This window comes from Manacus vitellinus, unplaced genomic scaffold (genome assembly GCF_001715985.3).
Source record: "Manacus vitellinus isolate BGI_N305 unplaced genomic scaffold, ASM171598v3 scaffold_8_pilon, whole genome shotgun sequence".
Taxonomy (NCBI): domain Eukaryota; kingdom Metazoa; phylum Chordata; class Aves; order Passeriformes; family Pipridae; genus Manacus; species Manacus vitellinus.
Window position 1 is genome coordinate 18638625 of NW_021940864.1, and position 19241 is coordinate 18657865.

The 19241-nt window shown below is 48.2% G+C and overlaps 1 protein-coding gene across 1 annotated transcript in view; it reads left to right on the forward strand.

Moving 5' to 3' along the window:
* Nucleotides 1–18042, forward strand: part of AARS2 (alanyl-tRNA synthetase 2, mitochondrial) — a 19879-nt gene extending 1837 nt beyond the window's left edge. Inside the window, exons 2-22 of the mRNA XM_018085351.2 lie at nucleotides 204–425; nucleotides 1066–1211; nucleotides 2838–3032; nucleotides 3553–3697; nucleotides 4148–4293; nucleotides 4593–4701; nucleotides 5303–5341; nucleotides 6029–6140; nucleotides 6676–6803; nucleotides 7521–7671; nucleotides 9485–9654; nucleotides 10655–10768; nucleotides 11164–11304; nucleotides 11939–12076; nucleotides 12485–12594; nucleotides 13723–13831; nucleotides 15333–15455; nucleotides 15791–15901; nucleotides 16768–16851; nucleotides 16990–17100; nucleotides 17492–18042. Of these exons, the coding sequence (XP_017940840.2) occupies nucleotides 204–425; nucleotides 1066–1211; nucleotides 2838–3032; nucleotides 3553–3697; nucleotides 4148–4293; nucleotides 4593–4701; nucleotides 5303–5341; nucleotides 6029–6140; nucleotides 6676–6803; nucleotides 7521–7671; nucleotides 9485–9654; nucleotides 10655–10768; nucleotides 11164–11304; nucleotides 11939–12076; nucleotides 12485–12594; nucleotides 13723–13831; nucleotides 15333–15455; nucleotides 15791–15901; nucleotides 16768–16851; nucleotides 16990–17100; nucleotides 17492–17656 (2769 nt within the window). The 3' untranslated portion in view covers nucleotides 17657–18042. The remainder of the gene's footprint in view (nucleotides 1–203; nucleotides 426–1065; nucleotides 1212–2837; nucleotides 3033–3552; nucleotides 3698–4147; nucleotides 4294–4592; nucleotides 4702–5302; nucleotides 5342–6028; nucleotides 6141–6675; nucleotides 6804–7520; nucleotides 7672–9484; nucleotides 9655–10654; nucleotides 10769–11163; nucleotides 11305–11938; nucleotides 12077–12484; nucleotides 12595–13722; nucleotides 13832–15332; nucleotides 15456–15790; nucleotides 15902–16767; nucleotides 16852–16989; nucleotides 17101–17491) is intronic.
* Nucleotides 18043–19241: the final 1199 nt, after the last annotated feature.

A 19241-nucleotide genomic window follows, 5' to 3' on the forward strand; every position in this document is an offset into this window, starting at 1 on the left:
GGTCGCCTCTCGCAGTGCCAAAGTGCCATTGGAGTCTCCCTTGATGGGGATATTCAAGAACTGTCAGGACACAGTCCTGTGCCGTGTGCTCTAGGGCGACCCTGTTTAAACGGGGAGGTTGTATCAGATGACCCACGGTGGTCATGACCCATTCTGTGTCTGTGTTTCAAGAGCCCCAGGCATTGTCCCCCCGCTCTGGGTAGCATCTAGCAATAGCAGGTGTCTCTCGTTTCCAGTTCAAGCCCATTTTCCTGGGCACGGTGCACCCCCGGAGCGAGCTGGCGCAGTACCAACGGGTAGTGAACAGCCAGAAGTGCGTGCGTGCAGGAGGGAAGCACAACGATCTGGAGGATGTGGGCCGAGATACCTACCATCACACGTTCTTTGAGATGTTGGGGAACTGGTCCTTTGGAGATTACTTTAAGGTGAGGTGATAGGAGCAAACCCTCTCCGGGGGAAAACGTGGCCTTTCTTTCAGAACTGTGCTGTAGTGCCATAGGACTGTCAGCAGAAGACATTTTGGTAAGCTCCTTATTACTCCTTGGGAGTTCTGTGGCCTGGAGCAGAAGTGGTCAGCTGGTGGGCTCTGTCATTAAACGTGCCCTCGAAGCCTGTCAAAGCTGTGAACAACACACACAAATAGAAGTTCTTTGTGAGAATGCCAGTGTAGACCATTTAATATGGTGAAAAGAGGTTACCAGTTCATTTGATGCTTATTACTAGGAAGTTTGAAAAGGGAAGAAGGATAAAGGATGCTACTTTTTGTTAGTGAGTATATTTTTCCCTTGGAAAGAAAATAATCCATGGAACTCTGCTGTTAAACACACAGAAGTAAATCATGCTGTGATTTACAACAATTTAGGAATGCCAGCTTTTCACAGGCAGCAGAGAGCTGTCTCACTCTCCTGACCCTCATCCTGCTCTTTGAAATGAGCTTTAAGATTGGAAAGGGAGAGAGCAGCTGAAATTAACTTCTTTGGTGTTTCACTCCCATTCTAAAGAGCCTTCCTGCATCACTATGCATCCTGGCTTACAGTGCTTCATTTTTGTTCCCTACCTGCTCAGGAGGAGGCATGTAGCATGGCCTGGGAGCTCCTGACAGAGGTCTACGAGATCCCCAAAGATCGTCTCTACGTCACCTATTTTGGTGGAGACTCTACCTTGGGGCTGAGTGCAGATGAGGAGTGCAGGGATGTGTGGCTCCGCCTGGGGTAAGTGTGTTAGAGAAAGCAGGTGCTGACATTTCAATCTCTACAGTTTCCCATTTAATTCTTAGTTGATATGGGGGCCAAAAGTTATGGTTTAAACTTATTTTGTTTCTGGTTTGTTTGGGCTGGTAAAAGTCAGCTGGGCTCTGACTAGGGCACTTGACCTTTAAGCTCATTCTTAGGTGGTATCAGTAGGGGAACTATGTGCTTGACACTGGCTGGCCTGGATGAAGTGTGTGAACTACCTTCAATTCTCTGCTTTCTCTCCATCATGAGCTGTGGAGAGCATGTTCTCCTAAAGCTAACGATTGCTAGTGAGAGGGTGTTACGACCCGCCCCAGGAAAAGAGAGGGGGGGGGGGCTCAGGTTTTATCAAAAATTCCTTTGGGGTGGATTAAAGCGAAGCGACACTAAATAATCGGTGTATGAAAATATATAAGATTTATTTCAACAGTTTTGTATCAACAGGTAAGTTAATAAGATTTATTTTAATAGTTTTATATCAACAGATAGGTTAACATTTTTGGGTGCTGTCATAATCAATAGGTAAACTAACACTTTTGGGTGCTGTCATAACCTTTCTGGGGAGGAGAAAAAAAATGCATAGGGGAGAGAAAGGCAGGATAAGAGCCAGGGAGAGTAAGAGAAAAGAAAAGAACCCCCTTTGGGGGGGAGAAACTGTTTAGGGGAGAGGAAAACCAGGATGAGAGTAAGGGGAAAAGAGAAGCTGAGAGTATACAGTCACCGCCCACTGGATCCAGCGATGCTTGGGAGCGATGGTCTTGATTCGCAGGCGGTGGGGGAGAAGGAGAACTCCCAAATTCCCAAAGTCACCTAGCCAGTTTATATGCTCTGGCGCCTCCCTGGCATGAGGGGTTGTTTCTCCCTTTTTTGGGCTTAGTCCTCCAGAGGCACATTGTCTTTTTTGTCTCGCCTGGTTCCCGCCCTTTTCCCGACTGGCCGGGGGGGATGGGCTCTCATGGGCTATCAGAGGTACAGTGTAACAGTCAAAAGCCTGCAAGCTCGGCTCTTCCCAGTTGTTGTTTTCAGGACAGTGTACCTACTAAGCGCCCAGCAGAGGTGTCAATAGCCCAAGGTCAGTTGTTGTTTTCAGGACTTCGCACCTACTAAGCGCCCAGCAGAGGTGTCAAGAGCCTGAGAATGCATAAATCATCAACTATATCAGTCTCTGACAGAGGGTGAAGCCATTGCAGAACAGTGCTGTGCTTTGGAAGCTTGTTCCAGGCTCTGTGTGGGCTTTGAACCCAAGGCAGCCAGCTCTGTGCTACTGTTGGTGTACAGTCTTGTCTGTTGTGATCAGGTCTTGCCTCTGCTCCAAGGAGGAAGGTGCTCCACAGACCCAGTGGAGAGCATGTCTCCCTCAGCAGGGACCAGGCTGTGTTTGCCAGTTGTTCTAGGCACAGTGGGATCCTGTCTGGTTTAGCCCAGCTTGTCCTTGCTAAGAAGAGTAATTTTGTGTGAACAGAAGCAGAGGAGTTCCAATGTTTGCTTATTGAGTCTAACGTGGGAAGAAAGTATTCCTCCTTTCCAACTTTCTGTGTGATCTAGGCTACTGTGTGCTTTGTGCCTATTCCTCAGTGCTGCCACCTCTGTTGTTTGCCTTTCCAGGGTGCCTGCCAGTCACGTGCTTCCTTTCCCCTTGAAGGACAACTTCTGGGAGATGGGGGACACAGGTCCCTGTGGTCCATGCACAGAAATACACTATGACCATGTGGGCGGTGGCAGAAATGCTGCAGCACTGGTGAACCAGGGCAGCCCTGATGTAGTGGAGATCTGGAACTTGGTCTTCATGCAGTACAGCAGGTACCAGGTGTCTTGTCTGAACTCCAAAGCCTTTTCCTCTTGTCTGACTCCAAAATCATATGTGTATACTCTGACATCCCACTGCTTTCCAGAAGCAAGAGGGAAGCTGGGAGGATGTTCCAGTGTAGTTATTGGTCTGCTTCACTTTATTTACCCTGTCCTCCTTCAACCTTTGCTGTCTATTCTCCCTTACTGCTGCATTTCAGAGGTCTCTTGAGGTTTGCAGCAGCCCAGAGAAACCTGCAGAAGGAGGAGAAGGCCTTTGGCCCTGTCAGGGAAGGCCTTTTTCCTTACATTACAGCCTATCCCAACTGTCTGATGGTCAGATCCTGGCTGTTTGACAGTGCCAAGGCAGGCTGCTGTTAGTCTTGTCCCTTGAACTTCCTTTTGCTTGGTCTCCCACTGTTTCCATCCCCTGTCACTCTCCTATTTGCTTTGATTTACATGCTCCTTTTGTTTTTTGTGCATGAACTGACCCTTTCTTCTCTTTTGCCATTTATTTTTCCTGCCTGGCTGACAGAGAGGTGGAGGGGAATCTGCTTCCCTTGCCACAGCACCATGTGGATACAGGAATGGGTCTGGAAAGGCTGGTGACAGTTCTGCAGAACAAACGCTCCAACTATGACACAGATCTCTTCACTCCCATCTTGGATGCCATTCACAAGGTGATAGTGCTTCTGCTCAGAATCACAGCTCAGCAGAAGATCCTTGAATGCAGACTGCTTGCCTGGTACCATAGTACAGCCTTCTCTACATGCACATTTTGAGATGGTTATGTCTTGAGAGGAGATTATGTCTGGCCAGGTCCAGAGCAACATTTTAGAAAAACTGGGGAGAATTTCAGGTTGGAAATCTGCTGGATTATTGGCATTGCTGATCCATTTTTCCTCCAAAATTTCTTAAATCTCTCAGTGCTAGGGCATTGGCTGACCTGTGTTAGGTACAGACATGTTGGTTTGTAATGCTGTAGAAGGATTTAATGAGTACATCTAGATGCATGAGGTTCAGAGGTAGTTGAGAAACATGACGTCAAGTGTGAGTGGCTGCCTCTTGTATTGAAACTTGTTCTGCAGCCTTTAGTTTCTGCTAATTTATATTCCTACTTTCTCTTTTAGAGCTGCGGGGCGCCCAGATACCGGGGTCTGGTCGGGGATGCTGATGTTGGGCGTGTGAACATGGCCTACCGTGTGGTGGCAGATCACGTGCGCACCTTGTGCGTGTGCATCACTGATGGCATCTACCCAGGCTTCTCTGGAGCAGAGTAAGGACATAAGGAAATGGCACAGGGTGGAAGGAGTGAGGTCTAGAAAGGAATATGGACAGCCAGGGGAAAGGTTCTGGTGTGGGCCCAAGATAGGGAGTGCATGAACTTTGGGAAGGCAGGAAGGTGAGAAAATGTAAAGGGTTCCAATCTGCAGACTCATCCTTGGCTGGGTGTAGAGTGTGGGGAGCAGCTGTCCTGTGTTGATGAATCAGACCAGAGGATCTGGGGGATGCTGGCTGTGGGAGCTGGGCAGGGACACTCACATGCCTGCCTGATAAATCCTGCCCCGTTTTCAGACTGGTGCTGCGCCGTATCCTGCGCAGGGCTGTCCGCTTTTGCTCTGAAGTCCTTCAGGCTCCACCTGGGCTCCTGGCCTCCCTGGTGCCTACTGTAGTGGAAGTGCTGGTGAGTAAAACCGCTGCCTTGGGGAAAAAAGATTATCACACGTGTCCCTTTTAGCCCCATGTCCCTTTCCTGCACACTGTCAGGAGACAATATTGGATGTGAAGGAGCTCCAGGAAGATGTGTACTTGATGCTATGCATTGCAGCAGTAAAAATCTTTTGTCCCCTGATCATTTGTGATGGGAGGGAGGGGCCTAGTGTGACCTTTGGTACAGTCAGTCCAAACACATGTAAGTGTATGCAAGTGCACGTTGCTGTTTCTAAGGGCAGTGACTTCCAAGGTGTTGTATCTGGAGAAAGCCATCTGAAATTTGTCTCTGTTAGTACTAACAGCATCTTCAAAGACAAGCCTTTTTTCCTGTTGTGAACAGATGTGTTGGCCAAGGGATGCTGTGCAGGGTCTAGCAGAGGCCAGTCACAGGGAGACAGGCAGGAGATGGTCCAAGCATGATTCTTGCTCTGCACTGCTGACCCTGGAGCTGTGCGCTGGGGCTCCCTTCACATGCACCTGCCTAAGAAACCTCTATAATGTTTGTGGCATACTCTGAGATTCCCTGAGGATGATGCTGAGAATGTTATCACTAACTGAGGTTCACTCCACAGGGAGATGCTTATCCAGAGCTGACGAAGAATACAGACCAGGTGAGCAATGTGGAATCCCCTGGAGAGAAACCTCCATCTCACTGTCTTTGTGAGGCAGTGCTCTCAGCAGCAGCAGTCAGCCCTTCCTTGGGACTTAGCTGGAGGAGTTTGCATAGCCTCCTCCATAACCATGTTCTTGTGGGTGGGCTGAAATGTGCTGGGCACAAGAAGCATCTGTGGCAGATTTTTGTGTGGGAGCTCAACTAGATCCTTACCAGGGACTTCGTGTCCTGGTGTAAGGCAGCTGTTACTCTAAAAAAGCTACAGGAGTTCTTTTATTGAGTGCAAGGACAGCCCGTCCTAGCCTGGGTGCCCTTTGTCTAAAGTGGATTGGTGATTTAAGGCTAGAACTAAGTTGCTTCTGCTGACAGCTGCTATGACAAGCAACTTCTCTGGCTGTTCCAGACATACAGTTGTAATTGGGTCACAGACGTGAATGTCTGACAGAGACCATTTGCCAACTTAAAGCTTTACCCAGGTGTATGGCCAATATTTCCTTGACAGGAGCGGTGACAGGATGCACAATGACTTTGGCACTGATTAATAGTGCGTTGGAGACATGTTGTGATGGATACTTGCAGAACAAAAAGTCTAGTTGATTTGCTTTGAGCTGACTGAGCAGGGCTGAGCTGAGCGGGAGAACTCCCTGACGTGTTGTGGCTAACCCTTCTTCTGATCCTTGGGCAGATCATGGATATCATCAATGAGAATGAGGCCGCGTTTCTGTCCGCCCTCGAGCGTGGGAGGCACATCATCGAGCGGACAGTGCAGCAGATGGAGCCCTCCACGAATTTCCCAGGTCAGTCTCCCTCTGACAAGCTGCATTTAGAGACACTTTGCTCCAGATCCTGATCCTCACAAGCACTGCAGTCAAAACTGGTGGATGTCTGCCTCCCCCCCATCTTTTGTGACTTTATAGCCCCAGGCAGAGGAGCAGATGTTGCTTCTTTCTCCACATGGCAGTTGTTTTCTAGTACTTTGTTCTCACAACGAACTGGGCACCAGGAAAGTTAGAAACATTCCCTTGCTGCTTTATTGACTGATAACTAGGTCCTTACAAGACACAGCTGAAAGGAGCAGTGCAGAACCCAACCAGTGTGGCTACCTGTCTAGATGTGCTGCACTGAATTTTAGCAGGAATGGGGCTGTGGAGCATCATTAATATTCAATCCCATACAAGAACAGCATGGTGTCTCTTTCCCATTGGCTGTGCAGCTGCACACAACACAGGTGAATCCAGTTACCAAGGCACACCCTAGATTGGTCCCATCCAAATCTTGAGATGCCTTTGCTTTCTGTATTCACACAGAGTTCCTGTCCTTTTTGTCTTACAGTTGAAGTAGCCTGGTCTCTCTATGGGAATTTAGGATTCCCTCTGGATCTGATTGACTTGATGCTTGAAGAAAAGGGAATCAGTTTGGATTCAGCTGCCTTTAACAAACTTGCTCTGGAAGATGCAAAGGTAAGAGGGAGACTCACTGTATCAGAAGAATTCAAAGCTTTCTCTCCTGTGAACATGGAAGTAGAATCCTTTTCACTGCTGAGTCTCTTTGAATGCACCATAGGGCCACATGGCTTGTCCCTGAAGGGGTCTGAAATAGCAGTGTCATCACAATGCCTTTGCTTGTGAGTGTGGGACTGAGAAGTGTTGGCTGGTGATTTTTTTCAGGTTGGTAGAAGTGTTTTATTATGCTGGAGTGAAGGTTATAAGAGAATTACATAGATTAGGAGAGTGCCATGTGAGTCTACATGTAGTCCAGCTTCTCTCACAAAGCAGAGCCAGCTTAGAGAGCAATATTTATGAAGAGTTTACAAAATCTCCTTGGCCTCTGTCGTGCTGGAAGACTTGTGCTGCCCACCCCACCTGTGCAGTAATTGGTTCAAGGCCTTGCTCTCCTGAGCTTTAATGGCCTGGAAGTTTCGCAGCTACACAGCAAGCTGTGCCAGGGAGGTTGTGTTAGCTGTTGCTTATGGCCTGGCTCAAGGCCAGCACAGAGTGGTATTGAGTGCTTGTGAGGTTTGAAGGAATGGAGTTGGTTTAGCAGTAGGCTCCATCAGCCTGGATCTAAACAAGCCTTTTTCACAAAGGGGGAAGAAGTTGTTCCTACACTATAGCACCACTTGCTGGTGTGTGTGCCCCCCAATGTCTCCTATCTAACTGTGCCTGTCTCTGCTGCAGCGGAAGGCTGGTGGCCCACAGGCAGCACAGCCAGAGAACACAAACACACACCTTGATGTGCACTCACTGGCTCAGCTGCGGAGCAGCAACGTGCCTGCCACCGATGACTCCCCGAAGTACGCCTACACACTTGGGCAGCACGGGCAGTATGGTAAGTGACCAGTAAGGCAGGTTCTGCCTGAGGGCACTGGAGTCCGTCATAAGCCTGCTTTTACTGCTTGACCCTCATGCATGCAGAACGTGTCCATTGTGGTCCAAACCTGTTCACCTTGCTGGCGCATCTTTTCCCTGCCCCTGTACCTCATCCCAAAGTAGGTGCTTTTCTTGGTGCTGAGTCTCTAGGAAGCCTTTGGGCTGGTGTCAAGGCTGTGAGCTCTGCAGTGGTGAAGAAGGGACTGTTGATTTCTTCGAGAGATGAATCTGTCTCCAACAATTAGGCTTGTGGGTGTGTGTGCTCGGGAGAATAAAGGATAGTTACTGAAAGGGGTTAGGTAGTTGTCTGAAACAATGCCTTTGCTATTTCCGTGGCAGACCACTAGATGCCAGCACAGGCTCTTTATTATTTAGGTTAACTGAGATTGCTGATGCTCTAGGGAAAGCATGAAGATAAACCACAGAGAGCAAGAGGTGGTGTGGCTGTCACAGACAATTAGAGATAGCCGTGCACAACCAGCTCCCTCTTACCTAATGTGCTGGTGGCAGCCCATACTAAGCAGAAGGTGAGGCAATTCAAGCTATATATAATACAGCAAGAGCACAATGGAGGAAAAAACCCAGCAGTGACATTGGCTGAAATCTCCAAGCCAGAACTGTCTCACCTCCTCAGCCTCTAAATCATGTAATAATTCAGGTTGAAGGGGATCTCTAGAGGTCCAATTTCTTGATAAAAGGAACATCAGCTTCACAGTCAGATCAGGTTGCTCAGAGCCTTGTCCATTTAAGTTTTCAGTATCTTTAAGGACAGAGATCCCACAGCCTCTCTGTTCCCTGTTCTTTATCACTCTTAGTGTGAAAAGTTTTTTTCTTCATGTACAGCCAGAATTTCCTGTGCTCTAAACATGGTCTCAAAAATGCTAAATAGGGATGAATAATTTCTTTCTTTGACCTGCTGGTTATGTTTGTGTTCAGACAGCCCAGCAGGCAGGCAGTCTTCCTTGCTGAAAGAGCACCCTGCTGGTTTGTGCCCAGCTTGCTCCCGAGGACCCCAAGATTTCTGTCAGTCCATTTCTGTAGCCTGCTGAGATGCCTTAGAAGAGCAGCCCAGTTTTTCAGTGTATCAACCAGTGCCTGCCAAGTCATTGCCATACACAAGTGGGATATGGGTACATCCCACTTTGTCATGGATAGTTATTAAGGAAGATGTTAAATGGTGTTGGCCCTAATATAAGCCACAAGGTAGCTCTACTAGTAACTGAATATCAGTTGAACATTGAACTACTGAGCAATTCTCTGTGGGGCCAGCTGCCCAGCCAGTTACACATCCACCTTATGGTCCATCTCTCCAGTCCATATTGCCCAAATTTGGCTTGAAGGAACCTACAGGAGAGTATATTAGAAGCTTGCTGCATCAAGGAAAGTAACATCTGTGCTGTCCCTTGTCCACCGTGTCTGTCATCTCTTCATAAAAATCAGGCAGGTTTGCCAAGCTTGCCATATAGCAGGATGCAGATGTCTGTGCCACATTTTCTTCTGTCAGGCTCATCTGGAGCCAGATTGGGTGTCCCTGCCTATGTAGCTGCTACTCAGCAGTTCTGTCATTAGTTAAGTGAGGGGTGACTTAGTTCCAGTTAACAGATCTTTCGTCCTTTCTGCCAGTAGCTGTTCCTCTCCTACCAAGGCAAAGGGCCAGCTTTCAGTATAGCCTGGATATTGGCAGGGTTGGCATGGGGAAGTGATGCCTCCTTTCCTGTTGCAATCTAACAGGGTGTATGCACTAATTGCTGCTATCTTCTTCCCCCTGACAGAGTTCAGCCCATGCCGGGCCACTGTCCTGATGCTGTACAGAGATCAGTGTCTCCAGAAAGAGGTTGGGGCAGGGCAACGCTGCGGTGTCATCTTGGACAGGACTAACTTCTATGCAGAGCAGGGTGGGCAAGACTCTGACCAAGGCTACATGGTACATTTAGGACAGCAGGTAAGGCCCTTTGCTGCCTAACCCAAGGCCGCCATGGGTACTGAGGCCAGGCAGAATTCCCCAAGTGATGAGCTCTTTTACTGTGTAGATTTGCAAGATGCTGATTCTTGACAGTTCCCTTGGCTTTGCATCAGGGTTGGTATGGTGAAGCAGAAGCAGCAGTAACTTTACAGAGGTGTACTTGCTGCTCTGGTTGTCTCTTCAGTGCAATTTCATCTTGCTAGGGAAGACTGTAGTCTTCTTAGGTCTCCCTTCAATGTGCTGTATTCTTGCCTGCTGGGAGTGTAATGCTGAGAGAGGGAATCAATGATCAGAGAGTCCATGAGCTGAGTAACTGTCTCTGGCCAGTCCTGGATGACTGCAAGCAGTGCCCAATCTGAGACACAGTGGAAAATCTCTTATCCCTCCCGAGAACATCAAGAAGGACCTCCACTTCTGCAGCATGTTCCTTCAGCCTTGCCAGAGGGAGAGCTTTGACCCTCTCATGGAAAGTTACACAGGTGCAGCTTTTTCTGCTTCCCACATTCCAGTTCTTGATAATCACTCCTGAGCATTGATTCTGCCTTTTTAGCCTTGCAGAATGTGATAGTGCCTTGCTCAGCACTTCTCCCCAAGCTGAAGTGGGGATCCAGTTTCTGTTGCCAGCCCAGAGAGGGAGAATTGGCACCTTGGATGCCTGAGACAAGTGCCTTGGCAAACGCTGTCCATTTTCTCATGAACAAGCATCCTTGTTAGGAAAATTCATCAGCATGGGTGGTGTTACTGCCCCTCCATTGCAAGCTGGCAGCCTCAGCATGTTGTGCAAAGAGTGGCTGGGTGCAGGGAAGGTCTGAGGCACTCTGGTTACATTTGCAGCAAGCTTCTCTCTGCTTTTTCCACCCAATCCCTGTCTTTTAGGGATCAATGGGTATTGTGTTTCCCGGTCGGATCAAGCAGGTACCTAGCACAGGTATTTGGATATCCCCTGTGTCCTAATTCATCTTTCTGTCTCTTTGCTCAGGATGTACTCTTCCCTGTAGAGTCAGTTCATCTCTGTGGTGGCTACGTAATCCATGAGGTCACTGCTGTGGAAACCCTGCATGTTGGTGACCAAGTGCAGCTCTTTGTGGATGAGGTGATAACTCACTGCCCTTAACCTTTTCCTTGTGATGTCCTGAGTAGCCGGCGCACAGCAGATCTTTGTCCCTTGTATTCTTGAGACTGTTCCTCATTGTAATGTGCAGTGGGAAGGAAACATTACAAGTGACTCTCTTATTTTCTGTGAGCCACTGGTCTGTCCAAAAGTATCCAGCCTACCCTTTGCTTTTTTGCAGAGGTGATCCCATAGGAAAAGAATTTATATCTTTCCTGCAACATATTTAATCTGACAGCTGTACTATCCATTGTTCTTTCCCCATCTTCTCCCATCCCTTCACATGCAGCCTTTCCCTTATCTCTTCATGCCATCCCCTACTCCCCTGAGCTATGGAGAACCAGCATTCCCTGCCAACCTCCTGTCTGTGCTTTCAGGCACAGCGTCTGGCCTGCATGACCAACCACACCGCTACCCACCTGCTGAATTTCGCGCTCCGTCACGTCCTGGGTGACAGCACAGAGCAGCGTGGGTCCCATGTGACAGCAGAGCGGCTGCGCTTCGACTTTGATACCAAGGTGACTCTGAACTTCAGTTTCCTTGCTCTCAGCAGTACCAACATTCCAGTACTGACCTTCTCTCCAGGGATTTTTCTCCTCTCACCATAATCACTCCTTGGAGATGGGTCACATTTTATCTGAGCAATGAAGCTTGGCTCTCTGGATGTGATGGGGTCTGCTTTGCATTGACCTGACCCTGAGCAGGGCTTGCTGAGGGGATGAATGGGCATCAGAAGGAAAACGCTTAGCAAGGCCAGTGGTCATGGGACTGACATTAAATAGTGTAAAGGGGTCTTTGAGAGATGGTGCTTGGCTGTGACACATACCTGGTGTGGACATCCAGGTAAGAGTATTTGGGAACTAAAAGCTGTCTGGTCAGGCTGAGTGCTGGCCCTGGTAACCTGTCACTCGTTGCAGTATCTCTCCTGAAGGCTTTGGCTGATGTTCTTCATCAAAAATCCTTAATCTCTCATGGGAGGAGGGGATGGGAGGGCCATGATGCTCACAGTTCTCTTTTACAAGTAGAGAAGATGAGACACGGGAAGAGTGGTGTGCCCAAGCTGAATTGCCCAGTGGCCCTGCCCCACTTCTCCTCCTTCATTCTGTTCCTCTCAGGAGGCTTCTCCTGAAAGTGGGTGATTTACTTCCTCAGGGCCCTGTGACTGTGGAGCAGCTGCAGCAAGTGGAGCAAGTGGTCCAGGATATGATCAAAAGAAATGAGCTTGTGCACATGGCTGAGGTCCCCCTCACACTGGCAAAAAGAGTTCAGGGACTCCGTGCAGTGGATGAGGTATGACTGGATAGCAGCACACATCTTCATGAGCCTTCTCCTTCAGCAGGAATCATCTGGGACACGAGATGTTGACGCAACGTGTTTCTGCGAGGGAATTGACTCCCAAAACCGAGAAAGGAAAATAGGACAGAGATGAGATCTCAGGACACTGTGTTGTAAAACATGGAGGCTGGTGATGCATAGGCTTTCTGCTCATCCCTTTGGACCAAAAGCCTGTAGTGTCACCCAACTGTTTCTTTCTCCCCATGGTGGTTGGTGGTGGGGGAGTAGTAGTTGCTGCCCCTGACTCTGGGGCTATTCTAGAATAGGGGAAAAATGAGGCCAACACCTGAAGCCATGTAGTTAGTCTGTAAGTGCCCCTGAAGGACCATGTTGTTAGCTGCTGATCCCTGTCTCCTCTGTCAGGGGTATCCAGATCCAGTGAGGATAGTGTCTCTGGGGGTCCCTGTGGAGAGTGTGCTGACCTGTGACTCCGAGGCTGCAATGCAGACCTCTGTGGAGCTCTGCTGTGGGACGTAAGTGACTTTTATTTGCAGTGAGAAGGCATGTTTTTGGGCACTGGTGGCTGAAGTTAGAGATGTCATTGCGAGCTTAACTCCCATCCTCGTGAAATTAAGTTTCCTCACTGGGAAGATATTGTGAGGACAAGATTGGCTAGTTGTGAAGCTTTGGAAGTCCCAGGTTGAGCAAACTTTAATGAAATACAAAGCGTTTTCCTTACTTGAAAGTCTGAAACCAACCTAGAAGTCACAGGTCACCAACAGGGTATGGGAAAGGGGTGTGTGGCCTGTAACACCAGTGCTTTGCCTTTGGGGATGCAGGAGGGCTGGGGACCCAGCTGGAGACTCCAAGATTATTGTGCAAATTTGAGACTGCTCAGATTATTTTAATTAATTATCTTCACTCTCTTTTGCTTTTAGCAGTAATGGGAGTAGAAGAAAAGTTAATCAATCTTAGGACAGTGCTGACAAAAAAAAGAAAAATCAGGAACAAATTGGCCTTTGAGCAGATAGAGCTGAAAATGAGCAATTTTCTAGCCATGAGATCATTCTTGTGGGAGTAGTGGGACAAGAAACTGCATGGGAGTAGAGATGATCAATTCTTGTGAAGCTGTCTGAAATGATTACTTGTGGTAACAGAACCTGAGACACCATAGTTTTCATATCCAATGTTAAACAACCAAGAAGGAAAGGGGAAGTTGTCAGAGCACTGAAACTGCACAACTATCCTGTGACTGGAGTCTACTGGCTGGGCTGTGAGCTGGCCTGACAAGAGAGTGGTGGAGTTGGGGCATAAGATTACTTTCTACAAGATTTAGTAGCAGCTGAGTAGAAGCAAAAAATCCCAATTTATCCCACTGCCAAGGGAAAGGTGAGGAAAGGAAGGCAGAACTTGGCTATTATGCATCATTGACAGAACTCTGCTGGGCAGGTAGCACAGAGGTTCCTATGAAGTAGCCTCAATGCCACTGTCTCTTGCCTGACAGGGTGCCATCAGGATTTTAGGGATGGGAAAGGATTCGAGCGATTGGGATTGGGAAGGGGCTGCTGGACTTCAGACTTCTTTAAAAAGAAAGCAGGCTTACTGATTTCTGTTTCAAGAGAGCAGCTTGTTTTATTTCCTGTTCTCTGCTGACTTTTTAGGCACCTTCTGCAGACAGGATCTGTGGAAGATCTGGCCATCATCAACGAGCGTCAGCTTGTTAAAGGGATTAGCCGTGTCATTGCAGTGACAGGGAGCCGAGCCAAACAGGTAAGAAGGGGGGAACTGAGATTTCTGCCATGTCAAGGCAATGCCAGAAGGACCAAACTTTGTAGATTCCTCATAGACGATTAGCTCCCCGCTGCTTTGGTTGGAGCCTCCCTGCTGTGCTTGATCTGGTTTCCTGCTTCACCCCTGGACTCAGTTCTGCTGCTGTACCTCACCATTCACCTCTTTTACCCACATCCTAGTCTTCTGTCTCCTTGACCTTCATTCTTCCCCCAGACCTACTTTTCCAAGAGAAAAATTTGGCACAAAATATCAGAAAGTCTCTGGTCTATAAATTTCAGTCCCTGGGTTGACACTTGAAGCTGTGATCCTTTGTACATTAGTTTCACCTCCTGCCTATCACAGTTGGATTTGCACTTTATGATTACAGGGCTTTGGCCTCATTCTTACAGCCCTTTTGCTTCTTTTCTTTAGTCTTTTTCTTGCTAAGCTGTGATTCTGGTCTGGTTGGGTCTGTATAAAAAGTAAGCAACCTACTATTGTGTTCGTGAGATCACTCTGTCCTTTAATATCTGGAAGTGTCGGGTGCCCCACAAGCTTGTTCATTTCCTTTAAGGCTGCAGTCAGAGGAGAGTGACTCATAGTCAGTGGAATTGGAAAGACTAAAGGCAAAGCCCACCCCTGCAAATCTGTTACATTTTGGCTGGCTGTCCCCTGTGCATCTGTGTCCCAGTGAGGCTTTTGTTTGTGCAGAAGAACAAAAAGCTGCAGGGCACATCTGCATGCTTTGCTGGAAATGCTGACCTGGAGAAGCCTCCAAGAGGAGCTCTGTGCATGTGTTAATGAAACAAGGGAGACTGCAGGCATGAGGGAATGACTTGAAACAAGGATTGTGTACCCTAGCTAGGCAGAGCAGTCCACAGTTTCCACAGCTTTTCTTATGTACTCTCTGCTGTCCTGGTCTGAAGTCTCACAGGACCATCATGGGCACAGAGATCTAGCAGGAGGAAATGCTCCAAACCATAAGGATTGTCACTGATGAGAAAAGCCTGTAATAGCTTTTTTTTTTTTTTTTAATGTAGCATTGTTGTTGGGGAAAGCAATAAGAAATACACCAAGATAGATGAACCAAGGAAAGATGCTTGAACAGCTGATAAAGTTTCTTTTAGTTTTAGTGTTTATTTTGTTTCTTCAGTCAGTAGTTTCAAGATCGCATTTGCTAATAGCTCTAATATGCCATTTGCTCCCCAGTTTTTCCTCAATGAAATCCTGATGATTTGGTGCAAGATAGTGAGGAAACATAAACGTTTGACAGCTCGGTCTCTGGGGTGTAACCATCTAGTGTTGGTTGCAAATCTGGACCAGAACATTCTATTTCAGAGTCTTGTGGGAACAGTCATTCTTAAAACATCTGTAGGTGTCTTTCCACTGGATCCTGAGCAACACTTCAGTGTTTATGACCCTGCTGCCTCCCTACTTTCTCCATCCCTAGTCATTTTTTCTACTGCTACATTTCAAGCTTGCATTCTTTCTACCTCTCCAGGCCCGGGAAGTAGGCCAGTGCTTGGCTATGGAAGTGGACTCTGTCTCCCTACGAATGAAGCAGAGGAGCACCTCTATTCCTGAGATGCAGAACCTCTCCAAAGAAGTGGGCCAGTTGACCAAAGTAAGGACTACACTCCCATACAGAAAGACCCTGGCACAGGCTTTATACGTTTGAGGCACGTGACTTTTTTCCTACCAGGTTAACGTGTTACCATGGTCAATAGCAAGGGCAAATTGCTACCTACTATTGCAGGATTTTTACCAGTGCCCAGATGCCTCTGTTGTAGATAGCCAGCTGAAAAAGAAAACTACTTACCACAGTGACTGGCTGGCCTGATCACATGGGCTGTAGGAGAGTCTGAAAAGAGACCAGGCTCCAGCCTGACCTCCCAGAGAACTGGCAGTTTACATCTAGAGGTACAGTTTAATGTTCTTACACAGGAAATTGTCTTGCAGGTAGTGTCCACCACTGCAATGCCCCAGTGGCAAAGGAAAGAATTACAGACCATCCTCAAAGCCCTACAGCGAACAGCCAACACAGCTATCAAGAAACTGGAGCTGCAGCAGGTACTGTGGCAACAGCACACTGACTTGCAGCCAGCTGATAGCACTGTGTGGCACACACCAGTGGACCTGTTGTCTCTGTCACACTTCACAGCCACTCAGTCAGTAGAGTCCCACTAGAAAGCAGAAGAAGGCAGGTACAATCACACACAGTGCCACACGCCCTGTGTTGGGTTGATTTCACTAGCATTGTCTGGTGCTGTTGCTTAAAATGCAGTGAATGACTGGCTGGGCTTTTAGCAGCTGCAGAATCCCCACATCTCTACCTGTGAGGATGGAGAGCCCCATACCAGAACTTTTGGCCAACACCAACAGGGAGTTAGGCATCATTTCCTTGTTTATATGTGGAAAAGATGAGATGGTTGTCACAGTGGGCTTAACGAGGTCATACACTAAGACAGCGGCAGGACAGAGCCTTTCTCCCAGCTATGTGAATATTGCTATGGCTTCCCACATGTGTTTCTATTCTGCAAATTTACATTGAAAGCCCTTTGGAAATGCTTATTGGTGACAAGAGATTTCAGCAAGAACTATCCCTTTCTTACAAGTAGAAGCATCTTGCCAAAGAAGCCTTCCTGAGATCTGTGGTGGTGTATAGGTCCAGGAGAGGCTGGGGACTGAATGGGTCACTGTCTATTCCACTTTTGCCAGGGGTTCATGTCTGCTTGCTTTCAAGGAAGGAGGGCTGTACAGGTCTCCACATGAAGACTTCAGTCTGCCAGCCTGATTTCTGCTATCATACAGCTCCCTTCTGTCCCACAGAGCAGCACTTGCATTCCCTTTTTATATTTGTTGCAGGCATATATCCCCATCCAGCCCACCCTGTGCCACCTGTAGCCTTTCAAAATGCTGTGTATTTCTCCCTCCAGGCTGAAAAGAAGGCACAAAGCCTGCTAGCAAAACATTGCAACCAACCTGTCATCATTGATACTGTCCCAGCTGATTCCCTCTCTGTGAGTAATCCACATTCCTTGTTGGCCCAGCGGTACCTCAGATGCCGCAAACAGTAAAAGGGAATTGCTGGGCACATTTTCTGCGGATGCCAGTCTCCTTTGCTGTAGCCCGACCCCCCTTCTCCCTGTCTCTCCTAGATCCTAATGAAGGTAGTGAATCAGCTGTGTGACAAGTCTCCTGGCTCATCAGTCCTGCTGCTCAGCCCTCAGGCTTCTGGTGAGGTGCTCTGTGCCTGTCAGGTGTCCAAGGTAAGCAGAACCCTGGCAGAGACACGGGGAACATGCCTGCAAAGGGGCATTGGACCCACTGGTCTGCAGGTCCTGCTTGAGGCTTTTCCTGGGATTCTGCCCAGAGTTGGTGGTTAATCACACAGGGGCAGGACCTGAGATGACCCTACTGGGACCAGATGTGCTTTCAGTCTCTGCTGGGCACAGATATCCCTGGATCCTCCAGGTCATGTTTGCCCAAGGGCAAGACACAGCATTAACATGTAAGCTCAGCCTTTGTCATCCTCACAGTCATGACTGCCTCAGGATAGTGAGTGCCCAGGCTGGGTGAGGAGAAGATGTTTTTAACTTTCTTTATTTACACTTCAGAGTGCTCCACAGTCCAAATGACTTTTCTGTGTCTCTTCCCCAGAACTGCCTCCCTGCATTCTCCGCTGCTGACTGGGCCATGGCTGTGTGTACACAGATGGAAGGCAAGGCGGGAGGCTCTCCCATCGTTGCTAAGGGCAGTGGAAATGCCAAAGGCATGCAGGGAGCCCTGACTACTGCACTGGAGTTTGCTCACAGTAAACTGTGATGCTTTAGTGCCAGGACAGCTGTATGCACCCACTGCAAGCTATGCGTACACTTGATCCTGAGCATATACTTCTGCTGGTCTGAAAAGTTTACCAGCTCCCACACTGAACATTGCTGCTACCACTGTATTGGAGCACTTGACTTCTGACCATCCAGGATCAGCAGAGACCCTGCTCCTGATCCCGCTGACAGAATGATGCTGCTTGTTCTTCAGCGTGAGCATATGGGGATAGAGCCTTGGAAAGCTCTAGTTGCAACAGCAGGTCCTTCTCTTGGAACAGTGCAGTTCTTGCCACAAGACCAGCATGGAGACTCTGTGAGAACATGGGGAGGTGGCACAGTGTTATCCTGAAGCTATTAAAGGGTAGAGAGTGTCTGATCCCCTGATGTTTCTTGTTAGCGCACCGTTTTTTTCTCTTCTGGCAGAGGGGTCCTCTGTAGCTCTGGAAATCAGCACCCACTTGTGTCTAAGAAAGTGTGTTTCTTACTGCAGAACTCAGGACACCCCTCTGATTAAAAATGCTACTGTAATTTAGAAATGGGAAGAGAAATCCCCTGAGCCCTTGTGGGCTCAGGCTTGTTAGGCTATGCAGTGCGTAGTGCTGAAGCCAGTCCTCAGCATGGAGGGAACAGAATCATCCCAGTCTCCACCTCTTTGTTTTGGATGAATGTTCCTATCCCTGTTTCTTCCTTGTAACTCCTTCCTTCTGGTTTCTTACCAGCTCCTACCTAAAAATCACCACTGATCTGGTGAATTGTGTGAATGAGAACTGTTGCTGTGTCACAGCATGTAAGTCCCTGCAGCAGGACACCTAGTCTTGAGGTGAGCAGGTCTCTCTCATAAACTGATCATTTTTCACAAGCAGTAGCAGACCCAGCAAATTCAATTCATAAAGACATTTCAGACTTCATTGTTAGAGTGATGTCTAGAGCTCCTGGCCAAAGCACATTATTTGAGATACAGTTTTGACCTAAATAGAGATCACAAACGGTAGCTGAGGCAAAGGTGCAATGGGATAGTGATACAAGCAGATTTCACTGTAAGAGCAGCCTGACAGGGATGAATTTCACCAGCAGGTAGGGTTGCCTGGCACTGTGAAGGGAGGTGGAGGAGGCAGTAGCTGCCTGCTTTTGGGGAGAGGGGGCAGGGTTAGAAGCATGTGGTGCTGATGGATGGGTAGCAGGCAATGGCTGTCACACAGATAAGGGTTGGTGAAGAGGATGTAGAGGGGAATGGCCCAGTGTCCTAATGAGAGACTTCCCACTTAGCTGTCTGCCTCAGGGAGGGAGGGTGAATAGCTGCTGTGAACAGAGCCTCATTTCCCTTCTCTCTTCAATGAACAGGTCATCTCAGGAGTGGTGGGGGGGTAATGTGGACTTAAGGGGCATCACTAGCAGACAAGCGGTTTTCTTCCCTATCTAAAAGGTTTGGGCTCTCCAGCCCAAAATCTCATATGGGGCTTAATGTGGCTCCTACTCATCTTTGCAAAGTGCCAGCAACTGTTTTTGCATTGGATAAGTGCCAGATATAAATGTGAGGACTCGGAAGAAGAAGGAAGCCCTTTAGGGGCTGCTGGTGCTCCCAC